At 34.5% G+C, this 24,890-nt stretch overlaps 1 protein-coding gene across 14 annotated transcripts in view; it reads right to left on the bottom strand.

Moving 5' to 3' along the window:
- ZMYM2 (zinc finger MYM-type containing 2) overlaps window positions 1–24,890 on the bottom strand; it is a 115,314-nt gene that overhangs the window by 45,752 nt on the left and 44,672 nt on the right. For all 14 annotated transcript variants that reach the window (XR_014303623.1, XR_014303624.1, XM_082701641.1 and 11 more), the window contains 5 exons: window positions 10,800–10,871; window positions 6,810–6,960; window positions 6,232–6,347; window positions 2,892–3,008; window positions 601–751 (listed from right to left, as the gene is read on the bottom strand). Coding sequence is in view for 12 of the 14 variants with exons in the window: in XM_082701641.1 (XP_082557767.1) it covers window positions 601–751; window positions 2,892–3,008; window positions 6,232–6,347; window positions 6,810–6,960; window positions 10,800–10,871 (607 nt within the window). In the remaining 2 variants the exon portion in view is untranslated. The remainder of the gene's footprint in view (window positions 1–600; window positions 752–2,891; window positions 3,009–6,231; window positions 6,348–6,809; window positions 6,961–10,799; window positions 10,872–24,890) is intronic.

The raw sequence follows: 24,890 nt of genomic DNA, 5'->3' as shown, positions 1-24,890 counted from the left end.
CCTATCTCTGGAGAATTAGAATAAGAACAGGTGTTCATTTCTATAATCAGCTGCCTAGTACCAGAGCAGCAAAAGTGTAGATGAAAAGATGTAAAGAATTCTTGAATATACAATAACAACAGCCAGTGTTTGCCTGGCCCCAAATTAAAAATCTAAAACTATTTTCCCATTGTAGTAATGCCACACTTACGATTTTCTTTCTGGTATACTGAAAACCTTTGTAGGCTAGGCACAGGGCTGGGCAAGGAAATGAACCCAGTGGAAAATAATTCTAATTCACTTGGAAAATCAAATTTTAGATAACAATCTCTATGTTTAGAAATGACATATTATAATACTTTTATTTTCAAACATTCTTTTTAATGGGAAAAAAGATTATTAAATTTTTAGAGATAAAACACCTTGAGGACCAGAGATTTACAAATTAAAATAACAAAACAAATCAGGAAAAAAATCAAATTCAATTTTTTTTTGGTTTGGCTACACTAAAATTGTACAGCTACTCTGGACATATGTAGTTATGTATTTTGAAAATATTTTGGCAAAAAATTAACATTAAATATTAATAAAAATTATGAACAACACTGTATATACACTTGCCTTCACTACAGAAAGGTCTCTTAACGCCAGAGAAATTTACTGTTTCATGAAGAGTCTTCTCCTCTTGACAGTATTCGCAATATGTAACTATGCAATGCAACTTCTTATAGTCATCTGAACAAGTTTTGCTGCAGAACTGATGCACTTTGTTCTAAATGCACAATGGGAACCTTGGTAAGTATATGACAACCACCTCAAGAACAAATTTAAGAAATAAACAAGCCACTTTTACAGAAACAAAGTTAAATCATTTACCTAGTTAATGTGATTGATAGTCCTTGGGGATACATTTTCTATAGGCCATAAACAGCTAATTTAACTAATTCACTGCTATATTTAGAAAAAACTCCACATAATTCAATACCATTAACTACCCCAAAATTACTCAGTGAAATTGTAAAAGTATCACTAGAACAAGAAGATGGCTCTCTGGTGTTGCTAAGGGAACTGGAAACATAGGAAAAAAACAGTGAAAGATAGAACATGGGTAAACTACAAAAAGATGAGAAATATGACATTAACATCAGTTTCACTCAAAAAGAAATATTCTTTGTTGAGTATAGTCAAGGAGACTCAATCACATTCCTAATGCTGCTAATAGTAACAGACTTCTTATGGATAAAGTATTCAATGTGGGACCATCATAAAATGTGCTGCTAAACTTTAGACTGAGTTGGTTCCCTTGAATGGAGCCAGGTTAGGATTATTCAGTCCTTTCTCCTGGCCCCAAACCTACAATAGACAGAGCTACTTTTCAGAAACCAGCCAAACTCAAACAGCTGTAATTCCCAGGAGAGCACCTTTTCCCCTCTGTTACTACGGAGGACACAGACTGGGTCTAATCCATCTATCCAACATGTGGCAAAGATAGCTGAAGACCAACACAAGGAAGGTGAAAGAATCTAGGAAGCAACCCAAGTAATAAGGCAATCAATGGAAAATTGCCCCATCTTGGATATATAACTTACAAGAGGAAAAACAGCAGCAAAGAAAACACAACTACTAACCATGAAATGAGAAAAAGAGGCCCCAGAATTCTCAATCGCCTAAGTGAAACGCTCTACTCTCATTCAGTTTGATAGATAGCGTTTCTTAACTCCTTCCAACACTTAACCTCCATGTAAATAAAAGCAACACCAAGACTACAAAAGCCAGGTAGCACTAACGTGGAGAGGATAGAAAGGAACTCAATTTTATCTAGTATTATAAAAATTTAATCGAGGCAGGATCTTTATTCCCTATGTAACTTTATTTTCTATACTTGGTTATGGATTTCTTTCCTCATTTTCTATCATTTCTTTATTCTTACTAGGCCTTCAACATTTTTCCTGCTATGATTTAAGGAGGGAGTTAGTCACTAAAAATCATCACTTGGTGCCAACAGGTCTCCGAGAATAACTGGTTTAAATACTCTTGAGAAAGCAACAACAAAATAGCAAACTAAATTTTCTAGGCATCAAAGTGTTAAAATAATGAAACTACAGATTTCCAAAGTATTTTAGAAATCATTAGTCAGGTTCTGGTTATCACCTTTTTTATAGGACTCAGCTACTGAGTGACTTACCAATAGCCACTACCAAGTTTTAGTTCAAGAGCAATCTACTGTTAGTACTACGTCTTGTAAACCATTTTATTAGATATTCCACACCCTCAAAAAAGTTGAAAAGAAAGAATGGCCAAAGATGAACACTGATCAAGAAAGCAATGTTCAGCAGGTCCACCTGTCTGTCCATCCATCCATCCGTCCATGCATTCATCCATCACTGCTCCCTTATTTAAACAAAAAATAATGATCAGGTGTTGCTGATGACAAAAATATGTGGCAAAGTAAGTTAATAAACTGATGAAGGTAAGAGTGATGAGAAAGGGAAAATAAATTTATATTAGAATTCTTAAAACAATTATAAAATGTTAAATGATAACACTATAAATAACTAAAAAAAATTCTAATTTGTACAGGTAGCAGACAACACAAAATATTATAGTTCAGATAATATTTATAAGGATGGGGGTAAAATGGAAAAACACAGTACAAACAGAAGCTCCAAGTATGTAGCTAGACAAAGTAACATCCTATACACTATTACAAATAAAATGTAAAGAGAATATGACCTCAATAAACAGATCCTTTGTTGATGCTCTTTCCACAAAAGTAAATAATTTAATCATCACAAAAATCTGAAGAACTAATCCTTATCCACTAAGAAATAGGTCTTCAAATGGAAACACCATTATTAATTTACTAGACTCTCATTTAAGCAAGATAACATACGTAACAAAACAGCACTTGCCTCCCATTCCAGGATTTCTGGCTTTGAACAAAAGGAATTTTTGCAATAGTTGCATTTCAACTGTATATCACTTGGAGCTACAAACTGACCATTTGAAGACGACTGCATACTAAGAGCCTAAAACAAAGAAGAAAACATACAGAGTCTGATAAAGATTTTAGAATTTTTATTTGTAACTACTTTTAAATATTAGGTTTGGCAAATAGTATGTTACTTGCTTAAATATTTCCTTAACACATAAAGTTGTATTTCTGAATTTTGTCTTTAAAAATTACTAGTACACTAAGTTATACAAAATTAAAATTCATTTTTTTATTCAGGATTACTACTACTTACTTTTAAAAAACATGAAAAAGGAAAAAAAAATCATACAGCTCAAATATGTTTTTTTAATCTTTTAAAAAAACTTAAGCAAATAATAGTTAAGATTACCTGGCTTCTGAACTAGTATCTAAATTTTTTTAAAAACCTGGCTCCTAGTTCTCTCCAATAGCTATTTTAAATAATAATTTGTCCCTTGTGCAATATTGCTATCATTTTAATTCCAAGTCCATCAGTGAAAACAGCCTATACTTTTTAAAACTGGTAATTTATTTTATAAAGTTAGCAGAAAAAAAATTTACAAACTGGAATGGATACCAATAATCTTAGATTTATTACATTTTAAAAAGTTAAAACAATTTAAAGAATAGGAGAAGATATAAGCATATATGGACTTAAAAAGTTTTGTTCTAAGGGCAAAACTGGGTGGCTCAGTCAGTTGAGCACCCAACTCAGTCAGTTAAGCACCCAACTCTTGGGTTCTCCTCAGGCCATGATCTCAAGAGTTGCGGGATTAAGCTTCCCACAGCACTCTGGCTCAGCAGAAAGTCAGCTTGAGAGTCTCTCTTTCCCTATCCCTCTGCCGTTGCCCACCCCCTACCACACATATGCACACACATCCATGCACCCCCAGGCCCCCTGCCTGGCATGCTATCTCTCTCTCTAAAATAAAACTATTTTTTAAAAAAACGTTTTGTTCTGGGCGCCTGGGTGGCTCAGTGGGTTAAGCCGCTGCCTTCGGCTCAGGTCATGATCTCAGGGTCCTGGGATCGAGGCCCGCATTGGGCTCTCTGCTCAGCAGGGAGCCTGCTTCCCTCTCTCTCTCTGCCTGCCTCTCCGCCTACTTGTGATTTCTGTCAAATAAATAAATAAAATCTTAAAAAAAAAATAAAATAAAATAAACAATCCTTTTAAAAAATAAATAAATAAATTTTTAAAAAATAAATAAAAAACGTTTTGTTCTAATTTCTAATCTGAGTGGTGAGTAGTATATATTAAACATTACATAAAATTTTCTGAATGTATGAAAGTTAAAAATTTTTTCAGGGTGGCAATGAAGACTGGAAAAATTCTTTATACAAAAAAAAACTTACCATTTTTTAAAATTTCTGCATACATCATATAACAGAATTAAAATTTGTTAAAGAAAATATGCAGATTTAAGATAATAACTATTAGGTGAATAAACTTTTTAGATAAAAACCAGCAACTGTGGGGCGCCTGGGTGGCTCAGGTCATGGTCTCAGGGTCCAGGGATCAAGCCCTGCATCGGGCTCTCTGCTCAGCAGGGAGCCTGCTTCCTCCTCTCTCTCTGCCTACCTCTCGGCCTACTTGTGATCTCTGTCTGTCAAATAAATAAGTAATATCTTTCTAAAAAAGAAAAAACCAGCAACTGTGTCCTTGATGTTTAAAAAAATAAAACAGTTTAAGTCCATTGAATACTATCCTATTACCTTATTTTGAAATGGGAACATCATCTAATGAAAACATAAAGTTCAAAATCTATGGTGCATTTTAAGATAAAGAGAAGGGGAAAAAATGCTGCTTCTCTATTCTTTGTATCATTTTTATGCAGAGTTACAGTGATAAGGCTGTCAACACTTACCTGGATACATTCCCCATAAATAAGAGTGTATATTAAGTATTTCTTTAAAATATACAATGTACATATACAAATTGTCTCTTCAAATCATGGGCAATACACGTTTCAGTCAAATTTTAAAAAGTAGTTAAATGTTTTCTATTAACATTTCAGTTTACCAACATCAAAAATAAAGTTGAAATCTGAGAAGCATGTAATTAATCCTTACTCCTTAACTTCTGGTTTAAGAAAAGCCAAGAAGTCAGAAGTATTTGCCACTCTAAGGATGTATTCAAGGGCCATGATCCCAACTTCCAAAATAAAAGTTTAGTCTTGAAAATGGTTTATTACCTAAACTCAGTCAAGAATTTAACTTATTAATAAAAACAACATTCACCCGGCTGAATTAAAAACCACCTCAATTTAAATACTAATAAAGGTTGTAACTACTCTAATATACTTAAATGCATTTTCAATTTAAATAACACAACACAGTGTCTGCAGCATTGTAGAACTGCTGGAAGATTATCATGAAGCATCATGAAACAGAGTACCTCAAAATATTCATCTACAGCAAGGTAAACCTACCCACTTGTACCACTTAACTAATACTAAATTCCCTTTTCAACTACTCCTTACAAGCAGACAGTGAGTTTACATTTGAACACTTCCCATTAAATCCAACTTTGAAGAACTATGTCAGAACGTTCTTTACATTTACAAAAATGAAAAATGTCTCCCTAAACTGATCTTCTATTAAATTAGGGTCCACTGGGGCGCCTGGGTGGCTCAGTGGGTTAAGCCGCTGCCTTCGGCTCAGGTCATGATCTCAGGGTCCTGGGATCGAGTCCCGCATCGGGCTCTCTGCTCAGCAGGGAGCCTGCTTCCCTCTCTCTCTCTTTCTGCCTGCCTCTCCATCTACCTGTGATTTCTCTCTGTCAAATAAATAAATAAATAAAATCTTTTTTTTATAAATAAATAAATAAATAAATTAGGGTCTACTATAATAAGTCCCATCCCCATTTTACATGGTATATTTCTAATATATGAAGAAAACATTTATGCTCATCACTTCTAGGCTAAATAAACCCATGTCCTCCAACTATTTATCATAAAACAGAATTCCCCTTAAAAGTCACATTATTGAAACCATCAACTAAGAACACATCAGGCACTGAGCTTAATTATACTAAAATTTATTTTACTTCAAGTTTCTAACATAAACAACAATTAAAAAGCCAATTAGATTATCCATGCTAAGTGGTAAACTGCTGCAGCTATGTCTACTACAATGACTCTATAATCTCTACCCTGCAATTTGACCTTCAAGAAACTACATACAAGTTAGCACATTTAAAAGAGATAAAGCATATTACACTGTTTATTTTCTATGTGTTTTTTATTGGGAGTGAAAGTTATCCAAAATAAATAACAAACCTGAAATTTAGCCACACAACTGGAATTGCAGAAGTTATACAGTTTCCCATCAGGCATTGTGGCTTGATACTGAGGTAAAGAGTTTCGCTTACAAAAATGGCAAATAATTCCCAAACCTAGGAGAGGAAAGGTACATATCTGATTTCTTTATAAAGTGATTAAAAGTCTAGAACAAAATTTTAATTGACCTGAGAATAATTTTTAACAGAAGCTTCTGTAAACTATTCTTTTATTAATTTCCAAGATTATTTGCCTCTTAAAAAGTATTATGAAGAGTCAGACATCATGTCTCTAAAACAAACATGGATACATGAAACAATCTCAATTTTAGATCTTGGGAAGGAAAACATTAGCTAACAATGGAGACAAGGATAGAACTTCACCAATAACTTGAAGAAAATCAAAGAAATATGGAATGGTCAAAACTACTAAAAGAAGTCTGCAGTAAGAAAGTTTAATGTGATAAAATTGTTTACGTAGTTAAAAACAAGTATAAAAACAAAATTAAGGGGAAAGAGTAATTAAGAAATTAGTCATGTTATGAAGGTTTTTTAACTTTCCAAATACCTGAAACTTACTTTGTGATTTTGCATATTTTGTCTTGTGACTGTTCATGCAAGCAGTTGAACAATATGGCTCCATATATCCATTAGGACCTATACACTGAGTCATATCAAAAAACCTGCACTGTGTTCGGCAACCAGTACAAGTGGTCAGTTTTCCATATTTCTAAAATTTGAAACATAAAAAGATAATTATGAAAACTATAATTTAATTAGAAAAAAATTATATTTTTCATTTTCAGTACACCTTTTCTCTCTGCAAAACAATTCTGTTATTTCTCTATTCAGGTTTAGTGGGTCAGAAATCTTCATTCGGATGCAAACTGTTAACTACAATGCAGCTAAATCAGGTTCAAACAAATGTAATGATCTCAGCTAAGTCTCCTTCAAAAAATAGGGGTTTTCCTCTATTAATCAGTTTAAGAGAATCCCCCACCTATAGGTAAAGTATAAACTGAAAAACAAAGGCACATGTTTTCTGTTCATCATGACACACTACTTTGTTCTGACAGAAGAAATTAAATGGACCTACAAGTATAAGCCTTACTTATTAATCAAATGACTACAGTCCTTCAGAGGAAAAAATTGGTACTAAATATTTTTTCCATTGAGCTGTGCTGTTGTCTCAACTTTTAGAACTTCTCTTAAAACTAATTAACCACCTATGTATAGTACATTTACAATCTCATTCAACCACAATAATACACCACTTGTAAATTTTTTTAAACTAAAAAAAGTCACTTAAAAGGATTTGGGGTTAGTAACTAAAGCTAATCACTAGTCAACAGATAAGAATAGTCAATACTCTGGCAAGAGTAAATACTTGCCAATACATAATTCAAAGAATCAAGGTAAAATATATAATAATAAGATCAAAGGAGGTACACTTTGAAAATTACTGGACAAAAGCAATATTGCTGAAATATACAGTCTTACAAAAATACAAATACAGCAGATGAACTGGTGTATTTGTATTAAAAACATGAGAGTCACAATTAGAAATCAAACAAAAAGGAAACCAAGTGCAACTTGTATTTGATCTCTCTTCTGAGTGGTTGTAAAATTCTCAAAAGCTACTAAATCAAATATCAAATGTCATATTGTAAAACTGTGTCCATCTTTCCACATGATGTTGAGATTATTTTATTCACTGTCATACCCAATAGCATCTAGTACAATATGATATTAAAAGGCCTCCAAATGTTCCATGGATGGAGGACTAATAAATGTCAGGGAAGATGATAATCAGGCCAAAAATAAAATGGGTAAACTGCATGGACAAATTTCATGAGCGCCACAGGATTTTAGAAAATAAAGGTAATAAATTAAAGGTAAAATAACCAAAACCAAATAACTACCATCAACACCAAAAAAAAAGAAAAAAAAAAAAAAAAACTTTCTCAGCCTACAACAAATAGAGGAGTAACTAAAAAACGTAACTGGTACCATAAAAAATTATTTTTTATGATACCATTAAAAAACAAGAAATCTGCCTATTCCTCATTTCTTAAATACCACATCACGAAGTCCTAAATTTTACTTTTCAAAGTGGAAATCAACCCATTCTTTAATCTCTCATAGACTGCAGAAAGAAATACTAATCAACAATCAAAGAATGGTAACAAGGAACAGAAAAGAGTAACTGCAAACCTATGAAATCGAATTATAACTTTCCCAGTGTTACAAAGACAGCAGAGGAGAGAATGCGGTTTTTCCGCTTACAATAATTCAACCTTTTATAATGGGAAAAGAGTCCAAAAAAACCACAGCAATATAACAATAAAAGAAAAAAATTTTTAAAATCTGGCACCACAGTACAAATTAGAAATACTAAAAATATCAGGACACTTGCCATTAGATCATCACAAAGAGAAAAAAGCAATCAACTCTCTGTAGATGTTTGTGCAAGACCTGCATGTAGCAGCACCCATCAAGAATTCTTTTATCAATATAAATGAAGTCCAACCATCTAACCTAATCCTGGATTAGGTTTTTTTTTTTTAACTTATTAGATACATCCTTCAAGTTGACAATAATTTTATTGGCAGAATGGTTAAGTAATTAGTAAGTTTTAAGACGTACCAATAAAAAGTAGACCAGTTGAATTGGGTCAAGTAAACAAGGAGCTAAGCAACTGGTCCACACTGACAAATACTTTTATCTGAAGAGAATGAGAAAGTACTATCAGAAAGATAGAATCATTAATATTGAAAATATTTTAACACAGCCACTTTCACAGCCACCACTTCTTCAAAAACAAAAGGACCCATTTAATGAAAGAACATTAGTAAAAAACAAAAAAAAGAATTATCTGTTCATGCCATGTTTTCTGTTACATGTGTAAACAATCAAAATATTTAAATTTCATTCATCCTATAAATATATACTGAGTTTTTAAAAAATAAAATTAATTGTAACAAATTCACAATTATTATATTCTCCATGCAAACATGGGAGAAAATAAATCCACTTACAAATTCAGTGAAAAAGAATAAGGTATAACTCATTGAAGTTAAGATATTGGTGAGGTAAAGGTAAATATAATGGGGAATTTATGGCAAATTGGCTCATTTTCAGCCTATTCATTGAAAAATGATACCTTATATATAAATTTTATCCAATTACATATGAATATCAAAATTAATCATCACGTGATTTTAAAGAAACCTTCCCCCTAATTTATTCTTTTACACTGTATGTAATACGTCTCTTTTACTACATTTTGACCAAATGAGTGAAGCACATGGGAAGGTACTCAAGAGATAAAAGCTTGATGTACTTGAAATTAAGGGGCACTCTACTAAATGTCCTGTAGTATTCGAAAATGTTAAAGTCATTAAAGACAAAGACTAGGAACTATTTCAGATTAAAGCAGACAGGACTTCCAACCTCAACCATGGTGGAGTACAGAGACTAGATCTAACCTCCCACTTTTAAAAATCAGAAAACTATGCAAAAGATAAAAACAATGGCTTTTAAACATTCCACAAAACATAATAGAACTCATTATATAGAAATTTTAAAAAGTCAAGCTGTGGAAACAAGATCTAGAAATGACAGCTAAGAAAAGAGTAGGCAAAAATGTTAAAAGAACTACGATAAATATGCTGATGTATTCATGAAAGCAGTTGAGGAAAACATGAACATAATGAGGCAAGTAATAGAAGATATAAAAAAGACCCAGAAAGAACTTCTAGACATGGGAAATACAAGATCTGAGACATAAAATATACCATATGGGACTAACAGTGTATGAGAGAAGATTAGTAAAATTAAAGATACAACAGCACTCTCCAAAATGAACAAAATTAAAACACACACACACACAAAAGAAAACCAATAAATAATAGAGTCACAGGGACCATGGGACAAAAGCAGGAAATCTAATATATCTGGAATTGGGGTCTCAGAAGAAGGGGACGGGGAGACAAACATTTTTAAAGAAATAATGGCCTATAATCCAGGACTGGATCCTAAACAAGGAGTAATTTTTTTTTCATTTGCTACAAGGGACATTAATGTTTTAAAATGTGAATAAGGCATACAGATTAATCATATAGCAGTAGTATGTCAATATTAATTCCTGTACTAGTTATAATTATTAATTCTATACATTTATTAGTCACATTTTTATGTAGTATTCATCTGGATTAAGGAATATGAATTTGGAAATTTTTACAAAGTAAAGGGTTTTTTTATCTTTCAGGTAGGCACAAAAGAGGGCCTTTTATATCCTAGGTAAATGCCTACTGTACACAAGGTACTGTGAATAAATTTTTTATTTGAAAATAACTGCTAATAAAAATACCTAAAAGCAAATGAACATATCACAATAGATGTAAAATTTAGTGAAATAAATTTTGCCTATAAGAAAACAATCATCTGATATATTTTAAGTTCATAAATTTTAATATACTTCAAAATGCACACAATTTTTCAGGTACATACTATAGTAGCAGTACATGAGATTGTTAAGGGCTTCACCACCACCATAGTCCTCCTTACCTCGGGCTGCATTAAGAAAGAGTCCTGCATGTGGTCTCGAACCTCCTTCAGGAAGCTTGGATGGCTACCTACCTAAAAAAAATATTTTAAAAGACTTCAAAAAAAATTTTTTTAAAGGCTGCTTAATTGAAAGGTAAATAGAAAATCTGTAGAAGTTGGTTCTTAATTGTCTGTGTCTTACAAACTCATTCCAACTTTTAAAAATGCCTATCTGTCCTATCCCCAGTGCCATTATTATTGCAATTATCCTATAGGGGAAAAAATCATTTAATAATAAAATAATAACAACGGGTAACAAATTATAAACAGACCCTTCAACTTACTTGACTTGCCTATAAGTAAACCTAGCCAAAAAAACATTATTTCGTAGATGACAATGTATTCTAAGAGCTCATTACAGCCCAGGGTACCTCAAAGCATTCTAAATTAAGTGATTTGAAGATCATGCAGTTAGTTTTCATTACTGGCAAATGGGTTGCTTTGGAAACTCTTTTTAGAACACATGACAGTTTACAGCACATTCGAATTTACATCTTCACTCCTTGCAGAAAGCTTCCTGCTTTCCATTAAAGTCAAAATGGAAAATGAAATACTGAAAGAGAAATGTTAAGTATTATACAGTCTCCACTGCCAGGACCTAGATTATTAGTATATTCCAGTCTATCAGTATATTCCAGAAACTAATTCAGCAACGGGGATATAAACAATGGCAGCCAAGTTAAATGTTAGAGACAAATGTCAAAAAGGGAGGGGAGGGCAAAGGTTAAGAAAAGATCACCATAGAGTTTTACTTCCCTCAGACTATAGGAAAAGACATTCAATATAGCATCTTGTGTAGTGGTCTCTAAACATGTCTGATTATGTCCCCTTGTCAAGTAATAATGTATGCATGGATTTCCACTTATTTACTTGTAAATTATAAGCATGTAATATGTGAATTAAACATGAAAACATTTTACAGAACAAAAAGAAATACTTTTTAAAATAATTTTTATTCTATTTAACGACAGTACAAAGAATATCTTCTAAATCCACTAGAATGGAATCATTTGGTGTCAGTGGAGGCTATGTGGGGAGCAGTAAAGAGGCAATCCTACTCCTCCCAGGTACGGTGGATAAGCCAAAGCCCAGAGGGGATCCAGAATTCCTATCCTCACCCAGCACTAACACAGAGCTCCTCCCACTTCAATGGATGTCAAGAGAGACCAAATGGACAGCCAGGATCTCAACCTAAACCGGTCAGTACTGAGGTTAGGCCTTCCTACCCCTACCACAGCAGTGTCAAATAAAGCCAGCTAAAGCAGAAGGTTTAAATAAGATCCAGAATGTAATAACATAATACTCAAAATTTCTAGGGTTTGATAAAAAAAAAATCATAACCTATCAAAAATATCAAAAACCGGGACGCCTGGGTGGCTCAGTTGTTTAAACGGCTGCCTTCGGCTCAGATCATGATCCCAACGTCTTGCTCAGCAGGGAGTCTGCTTCTTCCTTCCTCTGCCTGCCACTCTGCCTGTGCTCTCACTCTCTCTGACAAATGAATAAATAAAATCTTAAAAAAAAAAAAAAAAAAAAAAAACCAGAAACCAGAAAAAACACAATTTAAATAGAAAAAGATGGGTGACGAAGTTGCTCAGTTGGTTAAGCATCTGCCTTCAGCTCAGGTCATGATCCTGGAGCCCTGGGATCAAGTCCCATATCAGGCTTCCTGCTCATTGAGGAGTCTGTTTCTCCCTCTGCCCTTCACCCTTCTATTGCTCTCTCTCAAATAAATAAATAAAATCCTAAAAAATAATAATAATAATAAAATAAAATAAATAAATGGAAAAAACAATCAGTAGATACTAACAATGAAAGAACAGAGATATTAGAGTTATGACAGATTTTTAAAGCAGCCATGATAAAAATGTCTCAACTAAGAATAAAAATATACTTAACAATGTAAAAATACAAATTCATATTTAAAAAAACAGGATATTATAAAGATGAACCGAATGGAAATTCAAGGACTAAAAAAACCCACTAACAGAAATTTTAAAAATCAATGGATGGGATATGTCAAAAGAACACAGGAGCCAAGTGAAAGTGCTCCAATGGCCAAAGCTAGAAAATTTTGACCAAGAAAATAAAACAGTATTTTATTATAGCCCCAAATTATAAAATATCCACGAGTCCCTACTAGTATTAGTAAGTGACTGAATAAATGAATAAATGAAGGAGAAAAGATAAATCTCTTACACAGAAAAATTCCAATTAGCTATATACTCCACCCTAAAGGAGATAGTGACTTCATTCTCAAGAATACAAGGGAAAAGCCTGGGTGACTCGGTCTGTTAAGGGTGGACTCTTGATTTCAGCTTTGGTCCTGACCTCAGGCCACCGCCTCAGGCTTGGCACAGGGCATGGAGCCTGCTTGAGATTCTCTCTCCACCTCACACTTTGCTCCTCTCCCCTTCTGGGCACACACACTCTCACTCTCCAAAAAAGAAAAGAAAACAAAAGAAAAGAAAAGAAAAAGAAAAAGAAAGAAAGGAAGGAAGAAAGAGTACAACATGGAAATGGGGTGGAGAACCTTGACAAATGCTACTGCAGCAAGGTACAACATCAACTTCAACAGTCATTTTAAATCACGTTGATAGATGTACTCTTGTGATGTGATGAAAATGGCAGTGTAAAAAGTAAACACCTCTGCAACATTCCTCCTAAAAACCTACAGCCCCAATCTGTCTAATGATGAGAAAACTTCAAACAAATTCCAATAGAGGAGCATCTTACAATATACCTAAATCCTAAAACCTATCAAGGTCATCGAAAACAATAAAAAGTCTGAGAAAATGTCATAACCAAGACTAGCCTAAGGTAACATGATTACTGTATATAATGTGGTATACTAGATGGAATCCAGATCAGAAAGTGTATATTGGGGCGCCTGGGTGGCTCAGTGGGTTAAGCCGCTGCCTTCGGCTCAGGTCATGATCTCAGGGTCCTGGGATCGAGTCCCGCATCGGGCTTTCTGCTCAGCAGGGAGCCTGCTTCCCTCTCTCTCTCTGCCTACTTGTGATCTCTGTCTGTCAAATAAACAAATAAAATCTTTAAAAAAAAAAAAAAAAAAGAAAGTGTATATTGTATAGAAGGAAATCTGAATAAAGTAATGACTTCACATAATAACAAATACATTAATGCCAGTTCATTAACGGCAACAAATATTATCTTAACGATTTAAGTTATCAATAAAAGACCATCAAAGAGAACTCTATGCTATCTGCTTAATTTTTCTGTAACATTAAAACCATTGTAACTCTTTAGAAAACTGCCGGTTGCTGGAGGGACGGTGGGTGGGGGATGGAGTGACTGGGTAACAGGCCTTAAGAAGGGCACTTGACGTGGGGCACCTGGGTGGCTCAGTGGGTTAAAGCCTCTGCCTTCAGCTCAGGTCATGATCTCGGGGTCCTGGGATTGAGCCCCACATTGGGCTCTCTGCTTGGTGGGGAACCTGCTTCCTCCTCTCTCTCTCTCTGCGTGCCTCTCCACCTACTTGTGATCTCTGTCAAATAAATAAATAAAATCTTTAAAAAAAAAAAAAAAAAAAAAGAAGGGCACTTGACGTAATGAGTACTGGGTGTTATACCTAACTGATGAATCACTACACTTTACCTCTGAAACTAAAAACAAAACAAAACCAAAACCCAAAAAAACAACAAAATACCATTCTAAAAAAATTATTAGCAAACAACAAGAGAAATCCCCAACCAACAGCAGAATGGTAAGACAGAGGAAAGAATCACTGAAGACAGAAGAAAGAATCCTCGAAGGGAAATAGAGAAATAATCCAAATTGAACTGAAAGAAAACAGACTTGGATGAGAAAAATAAAAAACAGAGCCTCAGGGATCTGTAGGACTGTAAAAAATGTACAGAAGTTCAGGCTCCCTATTTGGCCTCTTTCAACAAAGAATAAAAGTCACTGTAGTCCTGAAGGGAGAGGAAACATTGCAAATTAGGCAGAAGATAAAAGAAGCTGAGCAAACCCCAGAGAGGATAAACTGAAAGAATCACATTACCACAGTCGAATTCCTGAAAATTTTAAATAAAATTAAAATTTGAATTATTTTTATTCAAAAATAAAAATAAGACAAAGAAAAAAACCTTGAAGCCAACAACAGAAAATGACACAGCAACAGGAGAAATACAACTGGGACATAAAGACAGAAAACTTTTAGTCAATAGCCCCTCTACTGGATCCAAACACCACAGGAATAATGTGGCACTAACTCCACCCACACAAGAAAAGGACAAGAGAGAGGAGAGCCTCAACTCTACTTTGGCCTGGCTGCAGTGAACTGCCCTGCTGTAGCAACCCAATTAGGATGATGGGAGAAAAGGCCAAATAGGGAGCCTGAACTTCAACCCTATCAGGAAATAACAAGGTACCCTGTCACCTACCTATTCAAGATGAGAACTGATACAGTCAGGATTTTCAACAGTAGTAACAAGGCCCAAACTGAAACCACACTTTGAAGAGCAGAAAGGGGAAGAAAAGAAAAGAAAAAAAAAAAAAAAAAAAACAAGTAAAGTGAACAAAGCCTAAGGAACCTATTAGGACAGATCAAGTAGACCAACACTTGCATTATGAGAGGCCCAGAAGAATAGAGAAAAAAGAATGATTATTTCAAGAAATAATGGCTTAGGGGCACCTGGGTGCCTCAGTCGGTTGAGTGTCTGCCTTCAGCTCAGGTCATGACCCCAGTGTCCTGGGATGGATTCCAGCACAGGGTTCCTTGCTCAACAGGAAATCTGCTGCTCCCTCTCCCTCTGTTACTCCCCCTAATCCTGTTCTCTCTCTGGCCCTCTTTTTCTTTCAAATAAATAAATAAAGTCTTTAAAAAGGAAAAGAAAGAATGACGGAAAGCTTCGTAAATTTTATGATAGGAAACAAATCTAGAAAGCTGAAAAGCACAACAACTTGTAAGTAAGATTAAACTCAAAAGACACACAAGAAGACACATTATAATCAAACTGCTGAAAGACACAGATATTCTTGAGTAGCTACAGACAAGCTATTCATCAAGTACAAAGAATCCTCAGTAAGATTTTCCACCATTTTCTCATCAGAGAAGGTGGAAACCAAAAGGCAGTAAAATGACATATATTAAATGTTGAAAGAAAAAAAATTTCAAAAAAATACGAAATCTGGCAAAGCTATTATCCAAACATGAAAAAATAAAGACATACCCAAATAAAAAACTGAAAGAATCTGTTACCACCAGATCTACTCTACAAGAAATACTAAAGAGAATCAAAGATGTATGCCAATATGAAAAGGAAACTAGAAAGTAACTCCAGCAGAATGAAGAAATAAGGATCTTATAAGTAACTACATGGGCAAATATAAAAAGCAATACTGCTATATTTTTGGTTTGTAAGTCCAAATGCACAAAACACAACTGTAAATCTGTTATTATGCAAACAGTATCTAAGATGTAACTTATTACAACATTAATAATGGCAGAGCTATACAGGAGCAGAGTTCTTAAATGCCAATTAAGTTATCACCTCAAATTAGTTACAAAATTTAGAATGTTAAATGTTAACCATATTCAGTAGCATACTGAAAGTATTATAACCCACAAACAAGAGTAGTTCAATAGAAGGTAATGAATATAATAAAACACACAAATACAATGTTGGTAAAAACCACATCATAATCTCAAATGGTAAAGTTTGACAAAATCCAACACACATTTGGACTCAACAAACTAAGACTAAAACTACCTCAACATAATGCCATATATGAACAACGCATAGCTAACTTCAGACTCAACAAAGACACAAGGTTTTTCTTTCCTTTGTAAGATCAGAAACAAAACATGGCTGTGCAATTTCTTATAGTCTACAAAATGGTGAAAATTCTAGCCAGAACAGTGAGGAAAAAGAAATAAAAGGCATCGAAATTGGTAAGGAAGAGCAAAAACTACTGCTATTTGCAGATGGCATGACTCTGTGGAGAAAATTCCAAGAGAGCCACAATAAAGCTACTAGAGCTAATAAATTCAACAAAGTTGCAGGTACAAGATCAACACTTAACTATCAGTTGTGTTTCTAAATACTAGCAATGTATACTCTGAAAAGGAAATTCATAAAGCAATTCTATTAACAATAGCATTCAAAAGAATAAAATACTTATAAATATACTGAAGGAGGTGAAGACTTGTACGCTGCAAAGTACAAACTGCTGAGAGAAGTTACGAAAGGTCTAAATGAGGGATGACAATCCCATATTCACAAACAGGAAGATTTAACATTGTTGAAATGTCAATACTACCTAAAACAATCTAGAGAATCAGTGCAATCACCATCCAAATTCTAATCATCCTTACTAGAGAAAAGGAAAAGCCGATCCTCAAATTCACATAAAATTGGAATAAGTCTAGAATACCCAATCTTTAAAGAAGAACAAAGTTCAAAGAACAAAGTTCAAAGTTCAAGAACAAAGAACTAATTTCAAAACTTACTACAAAGACACAGCTATGTAACAATGTGGCACCTGCACTAGAACAGACAAGTAGACCAATGGAATATAAAATGAGTCCAGAAATAAACCTAACCACCTATGGCCAAATAATATTTTACAATTATGACAAGTTCATTCCATGGGAACAACTCTCTCTTCAACAGATGATGCTGGGACAACTCGATTTCCATATACAAAAGAATTAAGCTGCCTGCCTATCTCACATCATAAACAAAAATTTAATTCAAAATGGACCAAAGAGGGACACCGGGGTGGCTCAGTTGGTTAAGCCGCTGCCTTCGGTTCAGGTCATGATCCCGGGTCCTAGGATCGAGTCCTGCATCAGGCTCCTTGCTCAGTGGGGAGCCAGCTTCTCTCTCTGCCTGCCGCTCTGCCTGCTTGTGTTCTCTCTCTCTAGCTGACAAATAAATAAAATCTTAATAAATAAATAAATACATAATAAAAATGGCCCAAAGACCTAAATGTGACATTTAAAACCATAAAGCTGACAGGAATAAGTCATCTTAACCCTTGATTTGGCAACAAATTCTTAGATATGGCACCAAAGACATAATCAACAAAGGAATAAAGGTTAACTGGACTTTAACATTAAGATTTTTGTATCAAATGACATTATCAAGAAAGTAAAAAAGCAACCAATAAATGGGAAACATTATCTGCAACCATAAATCAAGTAAGGGATTAGGGGCATCTAGGTGGCGCAGTAGGGGAAGCAGCCAGCCAACTCTTGGTTTTTGCTCAGGCGGTGATCTCCAGGTCCTGAAACTGAGCCCCACAAGGAGCTTCAAGCTCTGCATTCAGTGTCGTCTGCTTGGGACTCCCTCTCCCCCTGCCTCTCTGCCCCACCCATGCTCCAGCGCTCTCTTACTCTCACACTCTCTCACTCTCTCTCAAATGAATAAATAAATCTTTAAAAAATAATAATAATAAAGAAAGAAGGGGTTAATATTCAGATTAAAAAAAAAAACTCCTAAGGGCGCCTGGCTAGCTCCGCATCTGCCTTCAGCTCAGGTCCTGGGATGGAGCCTACTGGATTCCCTGCTCAATGGGGAACCTGTTTTTCCCTCTCCCTCTGCTCCCCACCAGCTCACGTTCTTTCTTTTGCTCACTCTACTTCAAATAAATAAATAAAATCTTTAAAAAAAAAAAAAAAAACCCTACAACTGAAAAACAAAAGGAAAAAACAATGCAATTTAAAATGGGCAAAGAATTAATACTTCTCCAGAGAAGATATACAAATCACCCATAAGCACAAAAAATACATCATTAGTAATCAGAGAAATGCAAATCAAACCCATAAATACCACCTCACATCTACTCAGATGATTGAAATAAAATTTAAAAAATGTTAAAAAGCAGAAAGTAATTTAGTGCTAGGAAGAGGTACAGAAAATGGAAACCTCATGTAAAATTATCAATACAGTTGTTTCAGAAAAAGTTTTACATTTCCTAAGAGAGCTAAACTAGCCTATGACCAACCAAATCAACCTTAGGGATATACCCAGAAGAATGATAAACCACTACTCAAACTGATACTAGTATGCCAATGCTCATTGCAGCATGATTCACACTAGCCAAAAGGCTGGAAACAACCAAAACACCCTGTAACAAATGAATGGATAAACAAAATGTGATCTATGTATGAATATTATTCAGAAGTAAAAAATAATGCTACAAACATGGATGAAACTGAAAACATTATCCTAAGTGAAATAAACCAGACACAAAAGGATAAAGTATGACTTCAAGTATATGAAATATTGGGGCGTCTGGGTGGCTCAGTGGGTTAAGCCGCTGCCTTCGGCTCGGGTCATGATCTCAGGGTCCTGAAATTGAGTCCCGCATCGGGCTCTCTGCTCAGCAAGGAGCCTGCTTCCCTCTCTCTCTCTCTCTGCCTGCCTCTCCATCTACTTGTGATTTCTCTCTGTCAAATAAATAAAATCTTAAAAAAAAAAAAAAAGTATATGAAATATCTAGAACAGGCAAATTTTCATAAAGACACAAAGTAGATTAAAGATTACCAGGCACCATGGAGGTAAGAGAAAATGAGGAGTTCCTGGCTTGTCAGTTTGTTTCTGTCATTAAAAAGTTCTAAAAATAGAGACGATGACTGCACGTTATGAATGTATTTCATAGGACACTCAACTGTATACTTAAAAATATTTCAAAACAATTGGAAATTTTGTTTTATACATATTTATCACAATTTGTTTTTTAAAACTATGAGTTATATTTTCTTCCCATTTTATGCTCTGGAATGGTTTAAAATAGCTTTGAGATTACCTTTTTAAATCTGATGGAATTTCCCTATGAAACGAGCAGGTAGTCCTGGATGGTTCAGTCATTTAAGAGCCAGCCTTCACCTCGGGTCAAGATCCCAGGGTCTTAAGATCTAGCCCAAAGCTCAAGCTCCCTACACAGCAGGAAGTCTGCTTCTCCCTCCCCCTCTTCTTCCTCTCTGCTAGTGCTTTCTCTAATAACTAAAATCTTTAAAAAAAAAAAAAAAAAAAAAAAGAGGAAGAAGAAGAAGAAAGAAAAGAAACATTGGAGTCTGTTTCTTTTTGTGTGGTAGTTCACTGATAACGATCTCTATTCCATGGAAATTTCTCAGCCTTATTTTATCTGCTCTGGAGTCAATTTAGGTAAATTATACTTTTTTTTTTTTTTTTTTTTGGACAGAGATCACAAGTAGGCAGAGAGAGAGAGAGAGAGGAGGAAGCAGGCTCCCCACTGAGTAAGAGCCTGATGCGGGGTTCGATCCCAGGCTTTAACCCACTGAGGCACCAAGGGGGTCTGGTAAATTCTATTTTCATATACACAAAAATTATATTTTCATGGAAAATTACTCAATCTACATTTTCAACATTTTTATATAAAGTTCTATACAAAGTAGTCCCTTTTAAATAATTTTCTTCCATTTCCACTGTTTTTAAACCTTTCCCTGATTAATGATCAGTTGGTCTAATTTTTCACAGAACTTACTTATCATAAAGACAACATTCTGGGTTATTTTGGTACTGTTTTGATTTCTTAACTTACTAACTCCTACTTTTATTTTTCTTTTCTTCTCACAGTTTCTTTTTACAACTTTTTGAGTTAAATATTTAACTAATTTATTTTCATTTTTTATTGCTTTAAGCATGAAAAGATAAGAATTTTGCTCTTAAGCATTTTTTAAAGCAAATAAAACACTGGTATCTTAAAAAGGGCACTCAAAAAGGGAAATTAAAGACCAATGTCACTTATGAATACCAGTAAAAAAGTGCTAAATATAAACAATGACAACTCAACATTTGAAATATGATGACCTAGTATGGTTTATTCTAGTAATGCAAGAAAGGTTAGATGGGTTGTAAAATAACTCATTAAAATAATTCATGTATTAAAATTAAAAGGAGAGAAAAAAATGATACAATCACCTCCAAACACTGAAGATCTTCAAAACTCAACATTAATTTTTGATAAAATACTTTGGAAAACAAAATTCAATGGGTGCTTCTTTAATATGGTAAAACTTATTTATCTCAACCCTAAAGCCAGCATCTTATTTAATAAGGAAACACCAAAGAAATTCCCACTGGAAAAACAGATGTTTACTAATTTCACTATTCAAAACTATACTGGAGTTATTAGGAAATACCATCAGGCAAGACAAAATGATAATGGGAATAAGAAATGTAAAGAAAGATCTAAACTTTCTATTTGCAGGTGGTATAATGGTTTAGTTAAAAATCCAAGAAAATTAACCAATAATGATGATTTAGTTAGATAGCAGGCATTTAAAATAAATTAAAAATACATGTGCATAAATATATGTATACACATATATAAAATAATGAAAAAGAAAACCTCATTTGAAATAGCATCAGGGGCACCTGGGTGGCTCAGTCAAGTCCTACTCAGGTCATGAATCTCAGGGTTGTGAGATAGAGCCCAGGGTCAGGGTCAGCACTCAGTGTGGAATTTGCTAGGGATTCTCCCTCCACATCTGCTATTCCTCCTGCTTTTGCCCAAATCTCTAAGCACTCAATCAATCTCTCTCAAGTAAACAAAATCTTTAAAATCAAAAAGCAACAAAGAAGGTAAAATATTTATGAATTTATTTTTTCCTTTTTTAAAAATATTTTATTTATTTATTTGTGCGATAGAGAGAGCTCACACAAGCACCACTGAGCAGGGAGCCCTAGGAGGCAAACGCTTAACCTACTGAGCCACCCAAGGTGTCCCAAAATATTTACGAATTTAACAGGAACATACCCTTGTTCTATGATAGGACATTTTGACATCACTTAGATGCTGATTCTCAAGAGCAGTCATTTGGACGCAGATAATATTTGACCCATAATTCAACAATATATCAGAATTCCTTTAAATGCATTCAAGATTTAAAGATTAAAATGAAGCCTTGCAAACAGAAGTAAAATATGAAAAGCATTCCTTTATAGTCCGGGAGTGAGGAGAAGTATATAAAACAAAATCCAGAAGGAATAAAAGAGAAACTGTTAAATTTGACAATAAAATTTAAAATTTTACATGACAAAAAAATAAACATCCAATCACATCCAATCCAACTCACACATAACATGGCAGAGTATCATCACATATTAATGCCACTTACATAACTTTATAAAAAGTCAAACCATGTTTGAAGTCAAAGACAGTGTGTGTTGTTTAGAAGGTAGAAGGGGATAGTAATTGGCAGAGAACAAAAAGGGGCAGATGGAGAACTAGTCATGTTCAGTTTCTTGAAGTAGGATCTTAAGAATGAAGAAGAATGACTGAGATTTCATTTTTAATACACTGTAAGTCAGGGATTGCTATTCTACAACTTTACACATGGTGAAATGAGGCAAGACACAAAGGTTAAATATTTTGCTCATGACACAGATGGGTGATTGGTGGGTCCAGGATTTTAACCCATACCAACTTAAAGCCAGCACTCTCAACCAAACCTTCTACATATCAGAAGATAATAAATGCATCATATGATCTCCCTGATATGAGGAAGTGGTGATGCAACATGGGAGCTTAAGTGGGTACGAGAAGAATAAATGAAACAAGATGGGATTGGGAGGGAGACAAACCATAAGTGACTCTTAATCTCACAAAACAAACTGAGGGTTGCTGGGGGGAGGGGGTTTGGGAGAAGGGTGTGGGATTATGGACATTGGGGAGGGTATGTGCTTTGGTGAGTGCTGTGAAGTGTGTAAACCTGGTGATTCACAGACCTGTACCCCTGGGGATAAAAATATATGTTTATAAAAAATAAAAATTATATTAAAAAAAAAAGAAATATGAGAAATATTAAAAAGGAAAAAAAAAAAGAAGATAATAAATGCAACATAATCATCAAACATCAAACACTATAATGAGGTCTTAAAAATTATTATTAGTCTGGTCCTTCCCATCTCCACAGCTTTCCTAACACTAAAGAATCTGAAGTATGCCACACCAATACAAATCCTACAAAAGCTGGAACCTGGTCTACTTTACTTCCCACAAGCACTATTTCCAGAAACTAAGACAGTACTTGCAACATGACAGAAGTTAAGTAACTGTTTGTAAACAAATTACAAATGCATTTTGCTTACTAAAATAAATGTTCTATTTATTTTTAAAGTGGGCTCCACACCCAGTGTTGAGCCCAATAAGGAGATCAATACCTGAGCTGAGATCAACAGTCAGAGGCCCGAGTACCCCAAAATAAATGTTCAATTTAATTGGAAAAGCTGAGAAGATCAAAACCCAAAGAAAAAATGGGTAAAATGGGTAAAAAGTCACAGAAAAAGAGACAATTAGTTCTGAAATTTAAAAAACTGCTCATCATCACTCCTAATAAAAGGAATACAAATTACAATAATATTAACGTATCATTTTTACCAATCAGAATGATATGCTGATATTCTCAGCTGGAGAGGCAACGGGGAAACACTGGCACTTCCACATATATTACTGAGAGAAATGCAAACTGGTACAATTGTAACAGACGGGAATTTAACAACATCTAACAAACTAACATATGGATTCCTTAGACAAGCAATTCAGTTTCTAGGAATCTACCCTGATGCCATACCTCCACAGAATAAAGTATATACCAAGTTATTCATCATATATGACTTATAATAGCAAAAAACCTGGAAATAACCCCAATACCATCCAAGAGCAAAGTGATCAAACAAACTATCATATACACCAGTGCTGTCCGGGATATGATTAACCAGTAGCTCTTCAGAGATTAAGGAAGACATCACAATTTGCACATTTTGCAATTTCACTGGCCGTGAAAATACTACCAATGTGGCTAGTTTCAGGCTATAAAGTGAAACTAAACAGCAAACTGGGAAGAGATGCACAAAAGCACACAATTATGTGTAATATTTCCATTAGATAAACACAAAAGAAGTAATCTTAAGAATACAGATATTAAGATACAGTAATTAGGAAGTAATACATTTTGAGTATTTGTTTTCAATATTGGTACGGTCTGAATTATGCCCCCCCCCCAAAATTCGTACACTGAAGCCCTACTCCTAATGAGATTGTATTTGGAATTGGGCCTATAAGGTGACAGTTAAGTTTAAATGAGTACTAACAGTGTGGTCCTTACCAGACAAGACTAAGGTCCTCCCTTGTAAGAGGAAGAGATACCTGAGATCCCCTCTCTTCTCCTCCCTCCCAACCACCCTTTTGCAAAGAGGAAAGACCAGATGAGGATACCTCAAGGAGGAGGCTATCTGCAAGGCTCCAAAGAGGACCCCTCACCAGAAACCAACCAAGAAAGGCACCTTGATCTTAGACTTGTAGCCTCAGGACTGTAAGAAAATAAATTTGTTGTTTGAGCCCTCTAGTCTGGTATTTTGTTAAGGCAGCCCTAGCAGACTAATATAAATTATGAATTACATATTATCTTAATTTTTCAAAAAGAACAGAACATATAAAATATTAAGAACTGAAAAGCTAATACCTATAAAAGATGAACAGGAACCAAAAGGAAAAGATAGAAACAGGAGCTGGTCTTCTCTGAATATATTTTTTTATGTACATTTTATTTTTGAACCATATGTATATATTCAAAAACAAACTAAATCAAAAGACCTTAACAGGGCCACCTGGGTGGCTCAGTGGGTTAAAACCTCTGCCTTCGGCTTGGGTCATGATCCCAGGCTGCTGAGATGGAGCCCCACATCGGGCTCTCTGCTTGGCAGGGAGCCTGCTTCCCCTTTCTCTCTGCCTGCTTCTCTGCCTACTTGTGATTTCTGTCTGTCAAATAAATAAATAAAATCTTTTAATTAAAAAGAAAAAAAAAAGACCTTAACACTGAAATATAAGACAATCATTGCTAAGCTTTAAAAAAATCACTATTTGCAACCCTTCTCTTCTACCCATAAACAAATATTTCAAAAGAGCAATCATTCTGCATTTACTATTATATGTAAAATCACACAATGCCCAATAATTTACATGTATCAGTATTCATTTGGGATAGGTCATCTCCAAGAGATGAAGACAATAATGGAATTAAATGAGATTCCAGGGTAAACCTACTTAATAAATGCTGCT

This window comes from Mustela nivalis (genome assembly GCF_964662115.1).
Source record: "Mustela nivalis genome assembly, chromosome: 15".
In the NCBI taxonomy this organism is placed as follows: domain Eukaryota; kingdom Metazoa; phylum Chordata; class Mammalia; order Carnivora; family Mustelidae; genus Mustela; species Mustela nivalis.
Note: the sequence above shows the minus strand (reverse complement) of the source record. Positions and strands in the feature narration are given on the sequence as shown.